This window comes from Oncorhynchus clarkii, chromosome 16 (genome assembly GCF_045791955.1).
Source record: "Oncorhynchus clarkii lewisi isolate Uvic-CL-2024 chromosome 16, UVic_Ocla_1.0, whole genome shotgun sequence".
Taxonomy (NCBI): Eukaryota; Metazoa; Chordata; class Actinopteri; order Salmoniformes; family Salmonidae; genus Oncorhynchus; species Oncorhynchus clarkii.
This window is the reverse complement of record NC_092162.1, coordinates 47,743,349-47,758,703: the sequence shown is the minus strand read 5'-3', so window position 1 is coordinate 47,758,703 and position 15,355 is coordinate 47,743,349. Positions and strand designations below refer to the sequence as shown.

Below are 15,355 nucleotides of genomic sequence, written 5' to 3'. Positions count from 1 at the left end.
CTGTACTGTGTTTGGGTTCTGGTCTTTCTGACTGACCCTTGAAATTGGGATGGAAATAGACAAGAAAATCCTTCTGGCATCAATTTAATCCAAAATTGTACTGAGATTGTATCCAATGCTGTAGAACTTCATTCAGGGCTGGATCCGATACGTATCGCAGAAAATCGGCATTAAAATGTAAAGGTAATTTCTGATTGAGATGACATATGCAGTATTTACTGTGAATGCAGTCTCTGCGAACAATGCCTTTACATTTAAATCGTGCTATAACGTGGATCTTCTGCGATACTTCTGTGTTACAGATTGAATCCAGCCCTAATTCTCATGGTCAAAATGCTATGGTGAGCAGATATATTTTGTATCCCTTATTAACAAGGGTGTGTAAACCATGTTTAAAATATGAGTTAATGGTTGATATGAGTTGATATGAGTTAATGGTTGACATAAGTTGATATGAGTTAATGGTTGATATGAGTTAATGGTTGGTATGACTTGATATGAGTTAATGGTTGACATAAGTTGATATGAGTTAATGGTTGATATGAGTTGATATTAGTTAATGGTTGATATGAGTTAATGGTTGACATGAGTTGATATGAGTAACTGGTTGATATGAGTTAATGGTTGATATGAGTTGATATTAGTTAATGGCTGATATGAGTTAATGGTTGATATGAGTTGATATGAGTTAATGGTTGATATGAGTTGATATGAGTTAATGGTTGACATGAGTTGATATGAGTTAATGGTTGATATGAGTTGATATGAGTTAATAGTTGAAATGAGTTAAGGGTTGACATGAGTTGATATGAGTTAATGGTTGATATGAGTTAATGGTTGACATGAGTTGATATGAGTTAATGGTTGATATGAGTTGATATGAGTTAATGGTTGATATGAGTTGATATGAGTTAATGGTTGATATGAGTTGATATGAGTTGATATGAGTTAATGGTTGATATGTGTTAATGGTTGATATGAGTTAATGGTTGATATGAGTTGATATGAGTTAATGGTTGATATGAGTTAATGGTTGACATGAGTTGATATGAGTTAATGGTTGATATGAGTTAATGAAAGGTTCCTCCAGTTTTTTGTCACATCAGATGAAACTACTGACACTGCAGTTGTAACACCGATTTGTTGACAGTGTACGTGCTGACATGACAAACCAGGGCCTATGACGCTCCTAATGTCATATGTAGGCAGAGCCCAATGCAGCTGACAGATAAATAACATAACATCCTTCTGCTTCGAAGGGCACATACTGTATCAACAATGTGTTATTCTACCTGTAACCTGCGATTTACCTTTTGTTTTCACAACAAAATCCATTGGACCAACCATTTCATATTATAAAGCACTATACCATACTCATCATGTTAAAAGTGTTGTATGAATTTAAGAGTTCATATGAAGATAGTTTCAAGGTTTATTCTCTATTTACAAAACAAAACGTTGACATGGTTTAAAAAGTCCTGCCACGGGTAACACTTAATGAGCCACTTCTGGGGTTGGGTTAAAGGCGGAAGACACATTTCGGTTGAATGCATTCAGTTACGCAACTGACTAGGCATCCCCTTTCCCTTCTCTTTCAATTCTAAATGCTACGCTAACAGTTTGAGAGTGATGAATTTTGACATACAATGAATAGTAACTACATGAACCCAAACTGGTATAATTTTAGGAGGTGATACAATCTTAGGAACAATCAGGAAGTCGCTCTCTCAACTATAAAAACAGTATTTCAATCATCTCACCACTGACAGACCTGGGTTGGGTTGTGATGTGCATCACACCTAAAACCATGTTTCAGATTCCTATCACTGACTGGCCACTGACTGACTGAAGCTTCTATCTACATACTGTACGCTATGTAGTAGTCCATTTTTCTACCTTTTAATTTGGTTCCTTGACAACTGCCAATCACTCCATCAAACAAAGTCTTTAGACACCTTTAATTGAGTCAGATTCAAATTGCAACTCAGCAAAAACATTTTTACTGGTTGCCATGGTCCCCCCAAAAAACAATAACTTTGAGGGGAGGAACTTTAGGAGGTTAAAACGATAGTATTCTTGTCAAAGGTTACGTGAAAAGAGAAGTTATAAAGGCACATCCTTAACTGTAACAATAACATCATGTCTATTCCCCATTTTAGAAAACAGATTGTGTAGAGGATGCCATACAATTTCATAACAACATCCCTCGTGGAGTTTATTATATTTTATTTAGAAAATTACTGAATATGTCAAATGAGGTTTACAAACAGCCTTTCATTTACCTACTGTACTGCATACTGTAGTTAGTGTATTATCTCATAGTAGTATATTGTAATCATGATATTCATTAAAAGGCAGTCTTCGGGTACATACGGCATTTCTGTGCAGTAAGGCAAAAAGACACTGCCCTCTATGAATATATACTGTAGCTGTCTGTAGAGCCAAGTAATTCTCCATCAATCAAATAGTGCTCCTTGCATATTGCTTCAAAGAAGGCATTTTTATGGGGAGAATAATCTTCCCATAAATGTAAGTGTCCCCGTGACCAAAGACTAGAGGATGGCTTAGTTGTACGGAATCCATATTAAGAACATCCTCCTCAGACCTCACCCCTCATATTGATTCTGTAATGGTGCAGTTCCATTGCCCCTCTTCATGCCCTCAGTCCCCCAGTAGTCCTAGCTTCTTCAGGGCCTCCCGTCGGTCCTCTCCACTCTTGCTGTTGGGGCAGATGAGCACACTGATGCCATGGGAGCGGGGCAGCTTGTTATGGGACTCCCCATGAACTGGCTGGGGGTGGGAGGCCTCACCCTGAACATTCACAAAGTCTTTCCCAGTTCCTAGGGAGGCAGGGCGGGGTCTAGAGTTGCGCAGGTTGCCAGGGGACAGTGCGACTTTGGGACCTTGGTTGGCCCTGAGGGAGGCATTACTGGCCATGTAGCTGCTCAGGCCCTTGCCGGAGCGCTCCAGAGTCGCTGATTTGACCCCTATGGGAGGGGGAATATGCTTGGGTGGTGAAGGAAGTGCAGCAGGTGGGGGCAGAGTTTTGGCATTGTCACTGAATTGGGCTGGGACTGGGGCTGGAGTAGTGGGAGGGGCTGGGATAGTTGCTGAAACTGGGGCTGGGACTAGTGCTGGAGTTAGTGCTGGGGCAGGAACTGGGGTAAGGGTGATGGCTGGGACTGGAGCTGGGGTAGGGATTTTGGCTGGGGCTTTGGTCTGGGTGGTAACCAGGCTGTGAGAAGGAGGGGATGCCCATGACTTCCTGGATTTGGATGAAACAACAGGGCCTGAGTCTCCATCCTCAGTCTTCAGGAGCCCAAGCTTCCGTAGGGCCTCCCTGCGCACCTTCTGGGGGTCAATCATTGACCTGTCAATGGGCGAGGGGCTTGGGTGACTGTCTAACTTGTGAGACTTCAGGATAATGTTGGAGGGAAGCCTCTTGGGCTTAGGGGCCACAGCAGGTCGGCTCTTTGGTTCCAGGGCCTCAGGAATAGGGGTGGGTAGGACATCTGAGGGGGAGGGTAGTGCTTGGGTACTGACAGGCAGATCAACACAGGGTTTAGAAGGTGGTGCCTCTTGGGCTCCAGGGGAGGCTGGTGCAGCTCTCTTCATAGAGACCTGCCTGCGTAGTTGCTCCAGCTCATTGTAGGTCAGAGGACCTCTGAGTTCTGCAGGCACTGGAGGATCACTCTCTTCCTCTAGCTCATCATCCCTGAAGTCTGAGGGAGGGGGAATCAGCTTCAGATCCAGCTCAGATGGAACCTTAGTGTTGCACTTCGCAGGCTTGCTGTCTACAGAGACTCCTTTAGGCATGTTGTCCACAGAATCATCTGTGGGTAAATCTGACGTGGCTAATGAAAGGGTTGTTTTGGGGGTTTTAAATTCAGTGGACAGCACCGGAACTTTTGTGATAGTGACCAACCCAGGAGCTTTGATGTCAGAAGACAACTCTGAGGTCTTGGGCACAGTTGCTATCTTTGGAGCTTTAGGGTCTGTGACTACTTCTGGGACCGTGGGTTCAGTGATTACCTTTTGGGGTTTCAGATCAGCGACTGCCCCTGGGGTACTGGGCTGGGTTTCTACTAATGGGGCTTTGGGCACAATTGCTGCAGTTGGGACACTGGGATGAGTGGTTGCCCCTGTGACTTTGAGTTGTATACTGGCAAGGCCATTTGCCAGAAGAAGTGGTGTAGGCACTCGGCAGTTCAGATAGGACTTCCGATCTCTTCCTGAGTCGTCATGCTGGAGTTTTGATACATCTAGAAGACAGGCAGAAACAGCAGGAATTATTTTACTATCAAATTCTCACAGGTTGCTAAACTGGCTCGCACAATCCTGACCTAAAACCTGGACACATTTTTTTGTGTCCTGCATGGGAAAATCCTGATTAAACTATTTTTAGTCGTACTCACCCTCCAGTCTAGTCTGTCCCATAGAGAGGTGGTTATGTTCGGCTGCCAGGCTGCTGGGGTCTGGTTCATCATTGGACAGGCCACTGTCCTCCTCCATCTCGAGGGACTCAATGGTGGACTCCAGAAACATGAGGCACGCCCGCTCCTCAACAGAGAGGTAGTCCAGACTGTCATCACTCTGCCTCACACACACACACAAAGAGGACACAAACACAAAGACAACAAAAATAGGAAACCCGTAAACATAGACAAACTAGAAATGTAGAGTACGAACAGATTCAGAATAAAATAACAATGCAATTAATTGCTAACCTTTAATCAAGATTACATAACTACTGTATGTAGAACTGTATGCCAGCCCAGCTAGCACATGTTCTGAGAACGATGTGTTTATTAGAGCTTGGTGGGAGCATGGTTGTTCTATGGTTATTTTGCATAAAACCTTCCCACAAATTATGGGAATGGTGCAGCATAGTTGCTTGGTTTTGGAACATTCTCAGCACATTTAAGGAACTTAACAAAAACAAACATATGTTCTTGGTATTTCATTACTTTAACATAACTTTTGCTAAATGTTAGAATATGGTTACATGGGCCTCCCGGGTGGAGCAGTGGTCTAGGGCACTGCATCGCAGTGCTAGCTGTGCCACCAGAGACTCTGGGTTCGCGCCAGGCTCTGTCGCAGCCGGCCGCGACCGGGAGGTTTGTGGGGCGACGCACAATTGTCCTAGCATCGTCCGGGTTAGGGAGGGTGTGGCAGGTAGGGATATCCTTGTCTCATCGCATACTAGAGACTCCTGTGGCGGGCCGGGCGTAGTGCACGCTAACCAGGTCGCCAGGTGCACTGTGTTTCCTCCGACACATTGGTGCGGCTGGCTTCCGGGTTGGATGTGTGTTACGGCTTCGTTGGGTTGTGTTTCAGAGGACGCATGGCTTTCGGCCTTCGTCTCTCCCGAGCCTGTACGGGAGTTGTAGCGATGAGACAAGATAGTAACTACTAACAATTGGATACCACGAAATTGGGGAGAAAAGGGGGTAAAAATCTTCTAGAAACGTTCTCCAACTGGTTTGATGTTGGGAATGTTCTCAAAGAGTTTAGAAAATGTTAAGAAACAACGTTCTTCTGTGGGAATTTCAGTATTTCAGCATAACGTTTGTTACAGGTTTCCTCATGGTTCTATTTAAAGTAATGTTCTCAAATTGTTCCAAGAAGGTTAAGAACCAACGTTCTTCTGTGGGAATTTGAGTCCTTCAGACTAACTTTTCCTACAGGTTTCCTCATGGATTTATTTAAAGTCATGTTCTCAAATTGTTCCGAGAACATTAACAAAAAACTTTAAATAAAAAAACAAGAAAACTTTAGTAATGTTCAAAGAACGTTCTAAAAATATTATTTTAAAACATATACAGTACCCGTCAAAAGTTTGGACACACCTATTCATTCAAAGGTTTTTATTTATTTTTACTATTTTCTACATTGTAGAATAATAGTGAAGACATCAACATTGTGAAATAACATGAATTTAATCATGTAGTAACCAAAAAAGAGCTAAACAAATCCAAATATATTTTATATTTGAGATTTTTCAAAGTAGTCACCCACCCTTTGCCTTGATGACAGCTTTGCACACGCCTGGCATTCTCTCAACCAGCTTCACCTGGAATGCTTTTCCAACAGTCTTGAAAGAGTTCCCACATATGCTGAGCACTGCTTTTCCCTTCACTCTGCAGTCCAACTCATCCCAAACCATCTCAATTGGGTTGAAGTCGAGTGATTGTGGAGGCCAGGTCATCTGATGCAGCACTTCATCGCTCTCCTTCTTGGTAAAATAGCCCTTACACAGCCTGGTGTGTTGGGTCATTGTCCTGTTGAAAAACAAATGATAGTCCCACTAAGCACAAACCAGATGGGATGGCGTATCGCTGCAGAATGCTGTGGTAGCCATGCTGGTTAAGTGTGCCTTGAATTCTAAATAAATCAATGACAGTGTCACCAGCGAAGCACCCCCACACCATCACACCTCCTCCTCCATGCAGAGATCATCCATTCACCTACTCTGTGTCTCACAAAGACACGGCGGTTGGAACCAAAAATCTCAAATTTGGACTCATCAGGCTAAAGGACAGATTTCCACCGGTCTAATGTCCATTGCTTGTGTTTCTTGGCACAAGCAGGTCTCTTCTTATTGGTGTCCTTTAGAAGTGGTTTCTTTGCAGCATTTCGACCGTGAAGGCCTGATTCATGCAGTCTCCTCTGAACAGTTGATATTGAGATGTGTCTGTTACTTGGACTCTGTGAAGCATTTATTTGGGCTGCAATTTCTGAGGCTGGTAACTCTAATGAACTTATCCTCTGCAAGAGGTAACTCTGGGTCTTCTTTTCCTGTGGCGGTCCTCATGAGAGCCAGCTAACTCTAATGAACTTATCCTCTGCAGCAGAGGTAACTCTGGGTCTTCTTTTCCTGTGGCGGTCCTCATGAGAGCCAGTTAACTCTAATGAACTTATCCTCTGCAGAAGAGGTAACTCTGGGTCTTCCATTCCTTTGACGGTCTTCATGAGAGCCAGTTTCATCATAGCGCTTGATGGTTTTTGCGACTGTAATTGAAAAAACTTTCAAAGTTCTTTGAATTTTCCGGATTCACTGACCTTCATGTCTTAAAGTAATGATGGACTGTTGTTTCTCTTTGCTTATTTGAGCTGTTCTTTCCATAATATTTACTTATTATTTTACCAAACAGGGATATCTTTTGTATACCACCCCCTACCTTGTCACAACACAACTGATTGGCTCAAACGCAATAAGAAGGAAAGAAATTCCACAAATTAACTTTTAACAAGGCACACCTGTTAATTGAAATACATTCCAGGTGACTACCTCATGAAGCTGTTTGAAAGAATGCCAAGAGTGTGCAAAACTGTCATCAAGGCAGTCTCTTGTTTAACATATTTTTGGTTACTACATGATTCCATATGTGTTATTTCATAGTTTTGATGTCTTCACTATTATTCTACAATGTATAAAATAGTAAAAATAAAGCAAAAGCCTGGAATGAGTAGTTGTGTCCAAACTTTTGACTGGTACATCTACATTCCATTCTCAGCATCAACAAAACTCTCTCTATCCTCAGTCATGTTAAGTGTGTTCAGGTGTGTTGGCCATGCCCACTAATTGGCAACTCTTGATCTTAATGAGTGCTTATTTCCTTTGAAATGGGGTGTGTTTCAGTAAACTAAAATGAACAGCTTGTATGCGTAAAAAAAACTTAGCATGCTAGCGCCATCCTGGTGGCGCAGCGGATTCATTCCATGGATAGAAAACAGAAGATTATAGGTTTGAATCTCACCGATACCGTGTCACAATAAAAAATACATGTGTTTGTATGATTAAGGAAATACATTTCCATCTGCGCTTTTAAGTTAGCAGTGTTATTAAAACATTCAATTAAAGTTTTAAGGAAGTTATTAATAAACCTTCAAATAACCTATAACTTCTGTTCTCACAACGTTTAAAAAAACATTCAGTTTTACCAGTCAGGAAACGTATGGCTTCGTTCCCACAACCAATGTGAAACTAAAAATATACATTTCCACAACTTCCAAGGAGCCAAATATGCTAGCTGGGAGGTATGTCTGTGAACAATATATCCTTGTATAACGTTAGGTAAGGCCTTCAAACTCTTTTGGCTTAGTTTTCAGTCCTTAATAGTCAGTCTCTCTGTTTCTCTCAGCTAATGTAGGCTGAACAGCACATTGAAGCCCAGAGAGACTGTAGACACAGAGCGGATCAAAGTTACGTTTACCTTTCACACAGCAGGGAGGGAATTAGAAATGACCTCAGTACTCCTCCCGGCTAGCTTTTAGCTTTCATCCTATACTGCACTGCCAGAGGAATGTATTGCAGTGGATTTTAGTGAGGGGCCGCTGAACAGCTCTGAAATGAACAGACTGGGTCCTCAAAGCAGTCGCTCTCTCTCATTTCTCTCTCATTCTGTGGAACCTCTCAAAGGCCCCTCTCTAAACAAACATCTGAATCTCTCACCCACAACATGAACAAGCCCACTAGCCCACTGACTCTTAGCATTGGGAGACAGTTGTACTACTGTATATAAACATGTAAATTCATTGTCAATAAATCAAATCCAAGACGGGAACGAGAAAGGCACCCTTTCATTTTTTGACATGTTGCATCTAGCTAGATCAATTCCAAAATGTTTACCACAATGGCAGCAGAGCAGCACATAAACAAAATAAAACATAAACCGGTGAAATCAGAGTCTCAGCTATTCTCCTGGTTAGTGGTTTAGGGTAAAGGAGGAAATAGCTTCTGCACGCACAAAGCCAGAGTTCATGCTGACCACACTGTCATAGCTCCCAGCGCTGTCCATATTGATCAAGGATTCCATGGCAACGCCGCCCGGCCACGTGTCACTCTTCGCCATGGCACAGGGACAGCGGGAGGAGCCAGGGCTTCAGGGGGCCTCTGCTAATTGGCTGGAAGTCACAGATGGGTCCAGATGGGGAAGTAACTGGGGGAAAAAATAAAGGAAATAAGTATTAACGCTTGAGGCAAAAATCATTACATCATCATGACGATCCATCCTACAGAGCTTCCCTTGTGTAAATTGTGGCATTTCTCTATTACAGCCCGTGTGGTTAAAGATTAGGAAATGTTATATACTCATACTATTGCTTTTAAGCCAGGCCTTTTTTAGCAGTGACAAAGTTTGATCAGTGATATCATGGTAAAGCAAGACAAAGGAGCACGCCCCCATTCACATCAACGGGGCTGTAGTGGAGCGGGTCGAGAACTAAAGTATCTCGGTGTCCACATCACTGAATAATTATCATGGTCCACACACCAACACAACCAACACAGTCGTGAAGAAGGCACGACAACACCTCTTCCCCTTCAGGAGGCTGAAAAGATTTGGCATGGGCCCTTAGATCCTCAAAAATTTCTACAGCTGCACCATTGAGAGCATCTTGACTGGCTGCATCACCACTTGGTATGGCAACTGGTTGGCATCCAACAAGGCGCTACAGAGGGTAGTGCGTACGATCCAGTACATCACTGGGGCTGAGCTCCCTGCCATCCAGGACCTCTATGCCAGGCTGTGTCAGAGGAAGGCCCTAAAAATGGTCAAAAACTTCAGTCATCTAAGTCATAGACTGTTCTCTCTGCTACCGCACAGCATGGGGTACCGATGCACCAAGTCTGGAACCAACAGGACCTTGAACAGCTTCTACCCCCAAGCCATAAGACCGCTAAATAGCTAACCAAATACCTATCCGGACTATCTGCATTGACCCCCCTTTGTACCAACTCTTTTGACTCATCACACACTTATTATCTATCCTATTGCCTAGTCACTTTATCCCTACCTATTTGTACATATCTACCTCAATTACCTTGTACCCCTGAACATCGACTCAGTACTGGTACCCCATGTATATAGCCAAACTATCGTTACTCATTGTGTATTTATTCCACGTGTTATTATCTTTCTACTATTTTTCACTCTGCATTGTTGGTAAGGGTCCGTAAAGTAAGCATTTCACTGTTGATCTACACCTGTTGTTTACGAACAAATCACATTTTATTTGACATCTCTAAGAAAGTACTGTATATCTGTGTACAGGAGTGACAATAGTATGCATACTGTCTCTCTATTTAGCATCTATGTGCCCTTATCCAATAGAGGGATACACAAACTATGCCCTGGCCAAAGCTCAAGCAGTGAGAAAAGGAGAGGCTAATATGAGCCATTCGGGAAGTATTCAGACCCCTTGACTTTTTCCACATTTTGTTTCATTACAGTCTTTATTCTACAATGGATGAAGTAAAAAATGTTTCCGCATCAATCTACACACAATACCACATAATATATATATATAAATACCTTATCAACATAAGAATTGAGATCCTTTCCTATGGGACTCGAAATTGAGCTCAAGTGCATCCTGTTTCCATTGATCATCCTTGAGGTGTTTCTTCAACTTGATTGGAGTCCACCTCTGGTAAATGCAATTGATTGGGCATGATTTGGAAAGGCACACACCTGTATATATAAGGTCCCACAGTTGACAGTGCATGCAAGAGCAAAAACCAAGCCATGAGGTCGAAGGAATTGTCCGTAGAGCTCGGAGACAGGACTGTGATGAGGCACAGATCTGGGGATGGGTACCAAAAAATGTCTGCAGCATTTAAGGTCCCCAAGAACACAGTGGCCTCCATCATTCTTAAATGGAACCACCAAGACACTTCCTAGAGCTGTGCGCCTGAGCCAAACTGAGCAATCGGGGGAGAAGGGCCTTGGTCAGGGAGGTGACCAAGAACCCGATGGTCACTCTGACGGAGCTCCTGAGTTTCTCTGTTCCAGAGTTCCAGATGGAAGTCACACTTCAGTAAAAGGCACATGACAGCCCACTTGGAGTTTGCCAAAAGGCACCTAAAGGATTCTCAGACCACGAGAAACAAGATTCTCTGGTCTGATGAAACCAAAATGTAACTCTTTAGCCTGAATGCCAAGCGTCACGTCTGGAAGAAACCTGGCACCATCCCTGGCATGGTGGTGGCAGCATCATGCTGTGGGGATGTTTTTCAGTGGCAAGGACTAGGAGACTAGTCAGGATCTAGGGAAAGATGAACGGAGCAAAGTACAGCGAGATCGTTGATGAAAACCTGCTCCAGAGCACTCAGGACCTCAGACTGGGGCGAAGTATCACCTTCCAACAAGACAACGACCCTAAGCACACAGCCAAGACAAGGCAGGAGTGGCTTTGGGACAAGTCTCTGAATTTCCTTGAGTGGCCCAGCCAGAGCCCGGGCTTGAACCCGATCGAACATCTCTGGAGAGACCTGAAAATAGCTGTGCTGCGATGCTCCCCATCCAACCTGACAGAGCTTGAGAGGATCTGCAAAGAACAATGGGAGGAACTCCCCAAATACAAGTATGCCAAGCTTGTAGTGTCATACCCAAAAAGACTCGAGGCTGCAATCTCTGCCAAAGGTGCTTCAACAAAGCACTGAGTAAAGGGTAAATGTGATATGAGAATTTTTATTTTTAATACATTTTTTTTTTAAATCTAAAAAACAGTTTTTGCTTTTACATTACGTGATATTGTGTGTAGACTGCTGAGGAAAAAATATATTTAATCCATTTTAGAATAAGGCTGTAACAACAAAAAAGTCAAGGGGTCTGATTACTTTCCGAATGCACTGTATATCTTTAAAGTGCAAAGGAGCGTCAAGGCATACGGCGTGGTCTTGTTGTGGACTTTAAGCTCCACCTGGAGCAAAGAGGTGTAAGATCTTTAACCGCACAAGATTCTTATCCGGGCTACAGACGTACCTAAGCTCCTAATAAACTTTATCAAGAGGCACTGTGTGAATCCCATCACCCCATGTCAAGCCATGCCACCAACAACCTGTTGGCATCCAGGCTTTACAGTAGTCAAAATACTGTAGATGTACTAGTGTTGATATAAAATGCATGAAGGTTTTTTTAATAGCAATTTCATTAGAACATAAAATATCAAATTACATTTGACCATCAGTTACTATTCAGATTGTTTTCATTCATTTTGCCCAGACATAGACCTAACAGTCTATACTGTTACTCAACTCTTTCAGGTGAGTCCGTGGCAATATAACTGTGTGTTTTATTGACATCTATCATCTATCACCATCTACCATTTGATTACACATACAGAAACAGAAAGGAACAGTAATGATAGTGAATTTCCATTGAAGGCTACACTGCGTTATTTCCGCCAAAACCCTGAAGATCCGTCAACAGGCCACACAATGCTGCTGAATTACCTTGGGGTTTGGATTGGGACAATTAATACAGAATATATTAATTACACTAATATTAAGCTATTGCCAAATATATCCTGGCACTCTGTACAGAATATCACCCCACCCAATGAAACAACGGCAGCTTAAGAAACATGTGGATCAATATAGGGCACACAGTACGGTGTTGGCAACAACAGATAGTGGGCTTTCTAGTTGGTTAACACAGTATTCCAGGGCTCCCACCCAGTTAGTCTAGAGGCTGATAATTAGGTCTTCTGCCTGCCCCTCCCGTGAGGACATAATAGTATGAGCAACAGAGTGAAAGAGAATGTCCCAGCACCTCCCTACACACCTACAGGGCGGTAGTGGGAGACAGCAGCTTATACTCACTACACCCACCACATGTAATACACCTAGGAATGTCACTTTGCCTACTTCCTAGAAAACATGGTTTGTCATTGAACTAAGCACCCTGGCTGGCGCCCTATGCGATGATGTACCTCTGTGCATTTCAGGTAAATTACAAAGCAGAAGGGGAAATATGGAGAGAGCCTATCAGGTGCATTGTTAACGAAAAGGGGTAGCACTGGTGTCCACTGTCTGGCTTGCCCTTCCATGCACTATGAACCGTTGAAAGATGCAGGATTCAGGATGGGGATTGCCTTGGATTCCATTTCAATGAGTGACAATGATCTTACTGTGTCGATAAAAAAGGCAATATGTGTCCTGTAACATGAAGGACAGGCAGAGCAAGAACTAGTTAATCATTTACAGTAAATAAACCGACATTCACAACATGTTGTGCAACTCCCAACCTACACAGATAACATGCATGAATGTTTAGCTTGGTACTGAGTCAGTTTGCACCTGCACCATTATAATGTCAATGTTGGGCCGGCTTTGGGAGTGGCTTTGTGAATTGGCAAACATTGAAATCTCAGGTATGCATTGACACATATTACTAACCTATAGCTCACATTAGAGCACACCCTTTGGTTGTCACCATACCACATAACAGTGATAATGATGTTAAATCATGAGTCAATCATCTCTCATGGGAAAACCTTCCCACGGTACACCTGTCTGACTCCATTAACCAACATGTTGGAGCAAGTCAGACAATTTTTATCTCCAGAATGCAACACACTTTGAAAGGCGGTGACCATCGAGATGAGCATGATGCAAGACTTTGCTCTCAGACAGTGACACAGAGTATCTGCGCATGTGTACGGGTGTGCTTCACGCTGCAACAACATGGTAGCTGGGTCATTCCTACAATGCGCTGCCTTTTCTGTCCCCAGGAAATATCACTTCTCATTTAGTGTAAAATGTGGATTCCAAATGGCTTTAAATATAAGGTCAGGTGTCCTTTACCTTAAAAACACAAAAATATGGTTCTTGAAATTGAATTTTATACATTTTGAACACTTTTCTTCAGTGGATGTAGCCTGTTTTTTTCCACACAAGAAATATAAGCCATAAAATAATACAAATGTATAGTCCTAGTTAAATTCTCTCTCAATAATACGTTTTTTAATTGTATTTATGATTATTTTATATTACATTTTCTGTGTGTCACTGATATCACTTTCCTTCGTTAGTTTGTTGTAATTCTCCATTTAAGAAAACAACCTTGTCCTACAATGACACCACATTCAGGAAGTGTCATCATTTATTTGGTGGGAAAACAATGGTGCAAAGCTAAATATAAACACTCAGTTTTATCAATTATTTCATGTTATTAGTCTGCATGTCCCACTCATAAATGTCCACCCGTTAGGCTAAATAATAGAGACATTTTACCTCATTTAAAAATGCCCAAATATATATGTACTTTTTCTGAAAGAATGCAAAAAAAATAAGGAACCGCATGCATTGTAGGAATGACCCAGCTAGCTATGGGACCAAAACAGTTGAATAGTTTAGCTTTGCGCTTCAACGTTCCTTGTTGTGGAAATTGACCCACTTCTACGGTTTACTTCATGCATCCTCATCAGCTCACTGAGTCTACCTTTAAACCTAATCTACACTATGACCTGACCCATCCCCTTATGCATTACTGACCCACAGTGGCAAGGAGTTACATCCCTAAAAACACAAAACTGGTTCCTAGCCTCCCAGGCATAGAGTTCTTTCTGTCCCTAATACTAAAACTGAAACTATAAATATATATATATTTTTTTAAATAAAACTTTAACTAAATAAAAACTATTATAGTGGATCTGAAAACTAACTGAAACTAAACTGGATTTCAAATACAAATATTAAAATGAATAGAAGTAAAAACGAATATAAAACCACAAAACTATAATAACCTTGCCCCTGACAGCATGACACTCATGTAAATTAAGACTGTCCAAAGCTAACCTGCATTCGACACACATCCACAGCGGACCAACAGTCAAACGTTGGTCATAATTATATATATAAAAAAACTGTTCAGTAAAATATTGTTACCATTACAAAGAATAGTGTAGCCTCACAGACTATGGATGATCTACACATCGCATAGGATTCCAGCCTTGTGTCAATTCATGCGTGAAAGCATAAAATCTTGAACGTTTCGGTGAGCCTAAATACTTAAAAAAGGACAATGCAAGTATAAAAAGAGAAACGCACCTGAGAGCAGAAGAATAGTACTATTCCCTTTTCACAAAGTTACTTTGCACTCAAAGAAACATTATATCTTCAAAATTATCCAGTCATTTAAATACAATTACGGTTTTCTGTGCAACTATCCTATCTGCCTTGTCAAATCAGTCTTGTTGAAGTTCAGGTGAGTGCGACAGGCTCACTTTGTCCCGCCCCCTAATTCCACTGTGTCCAATCAGCACATATCTGATCTACAGTGTCTTTGGTAGAGCCAATGGGATAACAGAGAAATAGCCAACGTTTCAAGCAGGATAATGACACTGTATTACAGGGGTAATACTGGCAATACGGGTGTTATAAATATTTTCTTATTAACTCTCAATGAACCTGGATCCATACTTGAATATTATGCACAAATAATTTATGAGGCCTCATTGACATGTAGGCTAATGGTATGATACATTACATATGATACATTTATTTGTATTTTATTTATTTATTTTTATTTAACCTTTATTTAACCAGGCAAAATGATCGGGGAATCGA

At 41.9% G+C, this 15,355-nt stretch overlaps 1 protein-coding gene across 4 annotated transcripts; it reads right to left on the bottom strand.

Moving 5' to 3' along the window:
• Window positions 1–1,414: 1,414 nt before the first annotated feature.
• LOC139368628 (specifically androgen-regulated gene protein-like) lies at window positions 1,415–15,010 on the bottom strand. 4 transcript variants are annotated; one of them, XM_071107722.1, is made up of 4 exons: window positions 14,837–15,010; window positions 8,751–8,942; window positions 4,416–4,593; window positions 1,415–4,262 (listed from the first exon to the last, which is right to left on the bottom strand). In XM_071107722.1, the coding sequence occupies exons 2-4, from the start codon at window positions 8,853–8,855 to the stop codon at window positions 2,662–2,664; spliced, it is 1,884 nt and encodes a 627-aa protein (XP_070963823.1). In that variant the 5' UTR covers window positions 8,856–8,942; window positions 14,837–15,010; the 3' UTR covers window positions 1,415–2,661. The 4 variants fall into 4 exon arrangements, with proteins under 4 accessions (XP_070963823.1, XP_070963824.1, XP_070963826.1 ...); XM_071107723.1 differs by having other exon boundaries at window positions 8,772–8,942; window positions 14,837–15,008; XM_071107725.1 differs by having other exon boundaries at window positions 8,633–8,942; window positions 14,837–14,967.
• Between the last annotated feature and the right edge of the window lie 345 nt (window positions 15,011–15,355).

Coding starts and splice junctions, on each gene's coding strand:
- LOC139368628 (XM_071107722.1), bottom strand. CDS start 8,855: ATGGCGAAGAGTGACACGTGGCCGGGCGGCGTTGCCATGGAATCCTTG. Junction 4,594..8,750: donor TCAGCATGAACTCTGGCTTT/GTGCGTGCAGAA, acceptor TGTGTGAGGCAG/AGTGATGACAGTCTGGACTA. Junction 4,263..4,415: donor GGGACAGACTAGACTGGAGG/GTGAGTACGACT, acceptor CCTGTCTTCTAG/ATGTATCAAAACTCCAGCAT.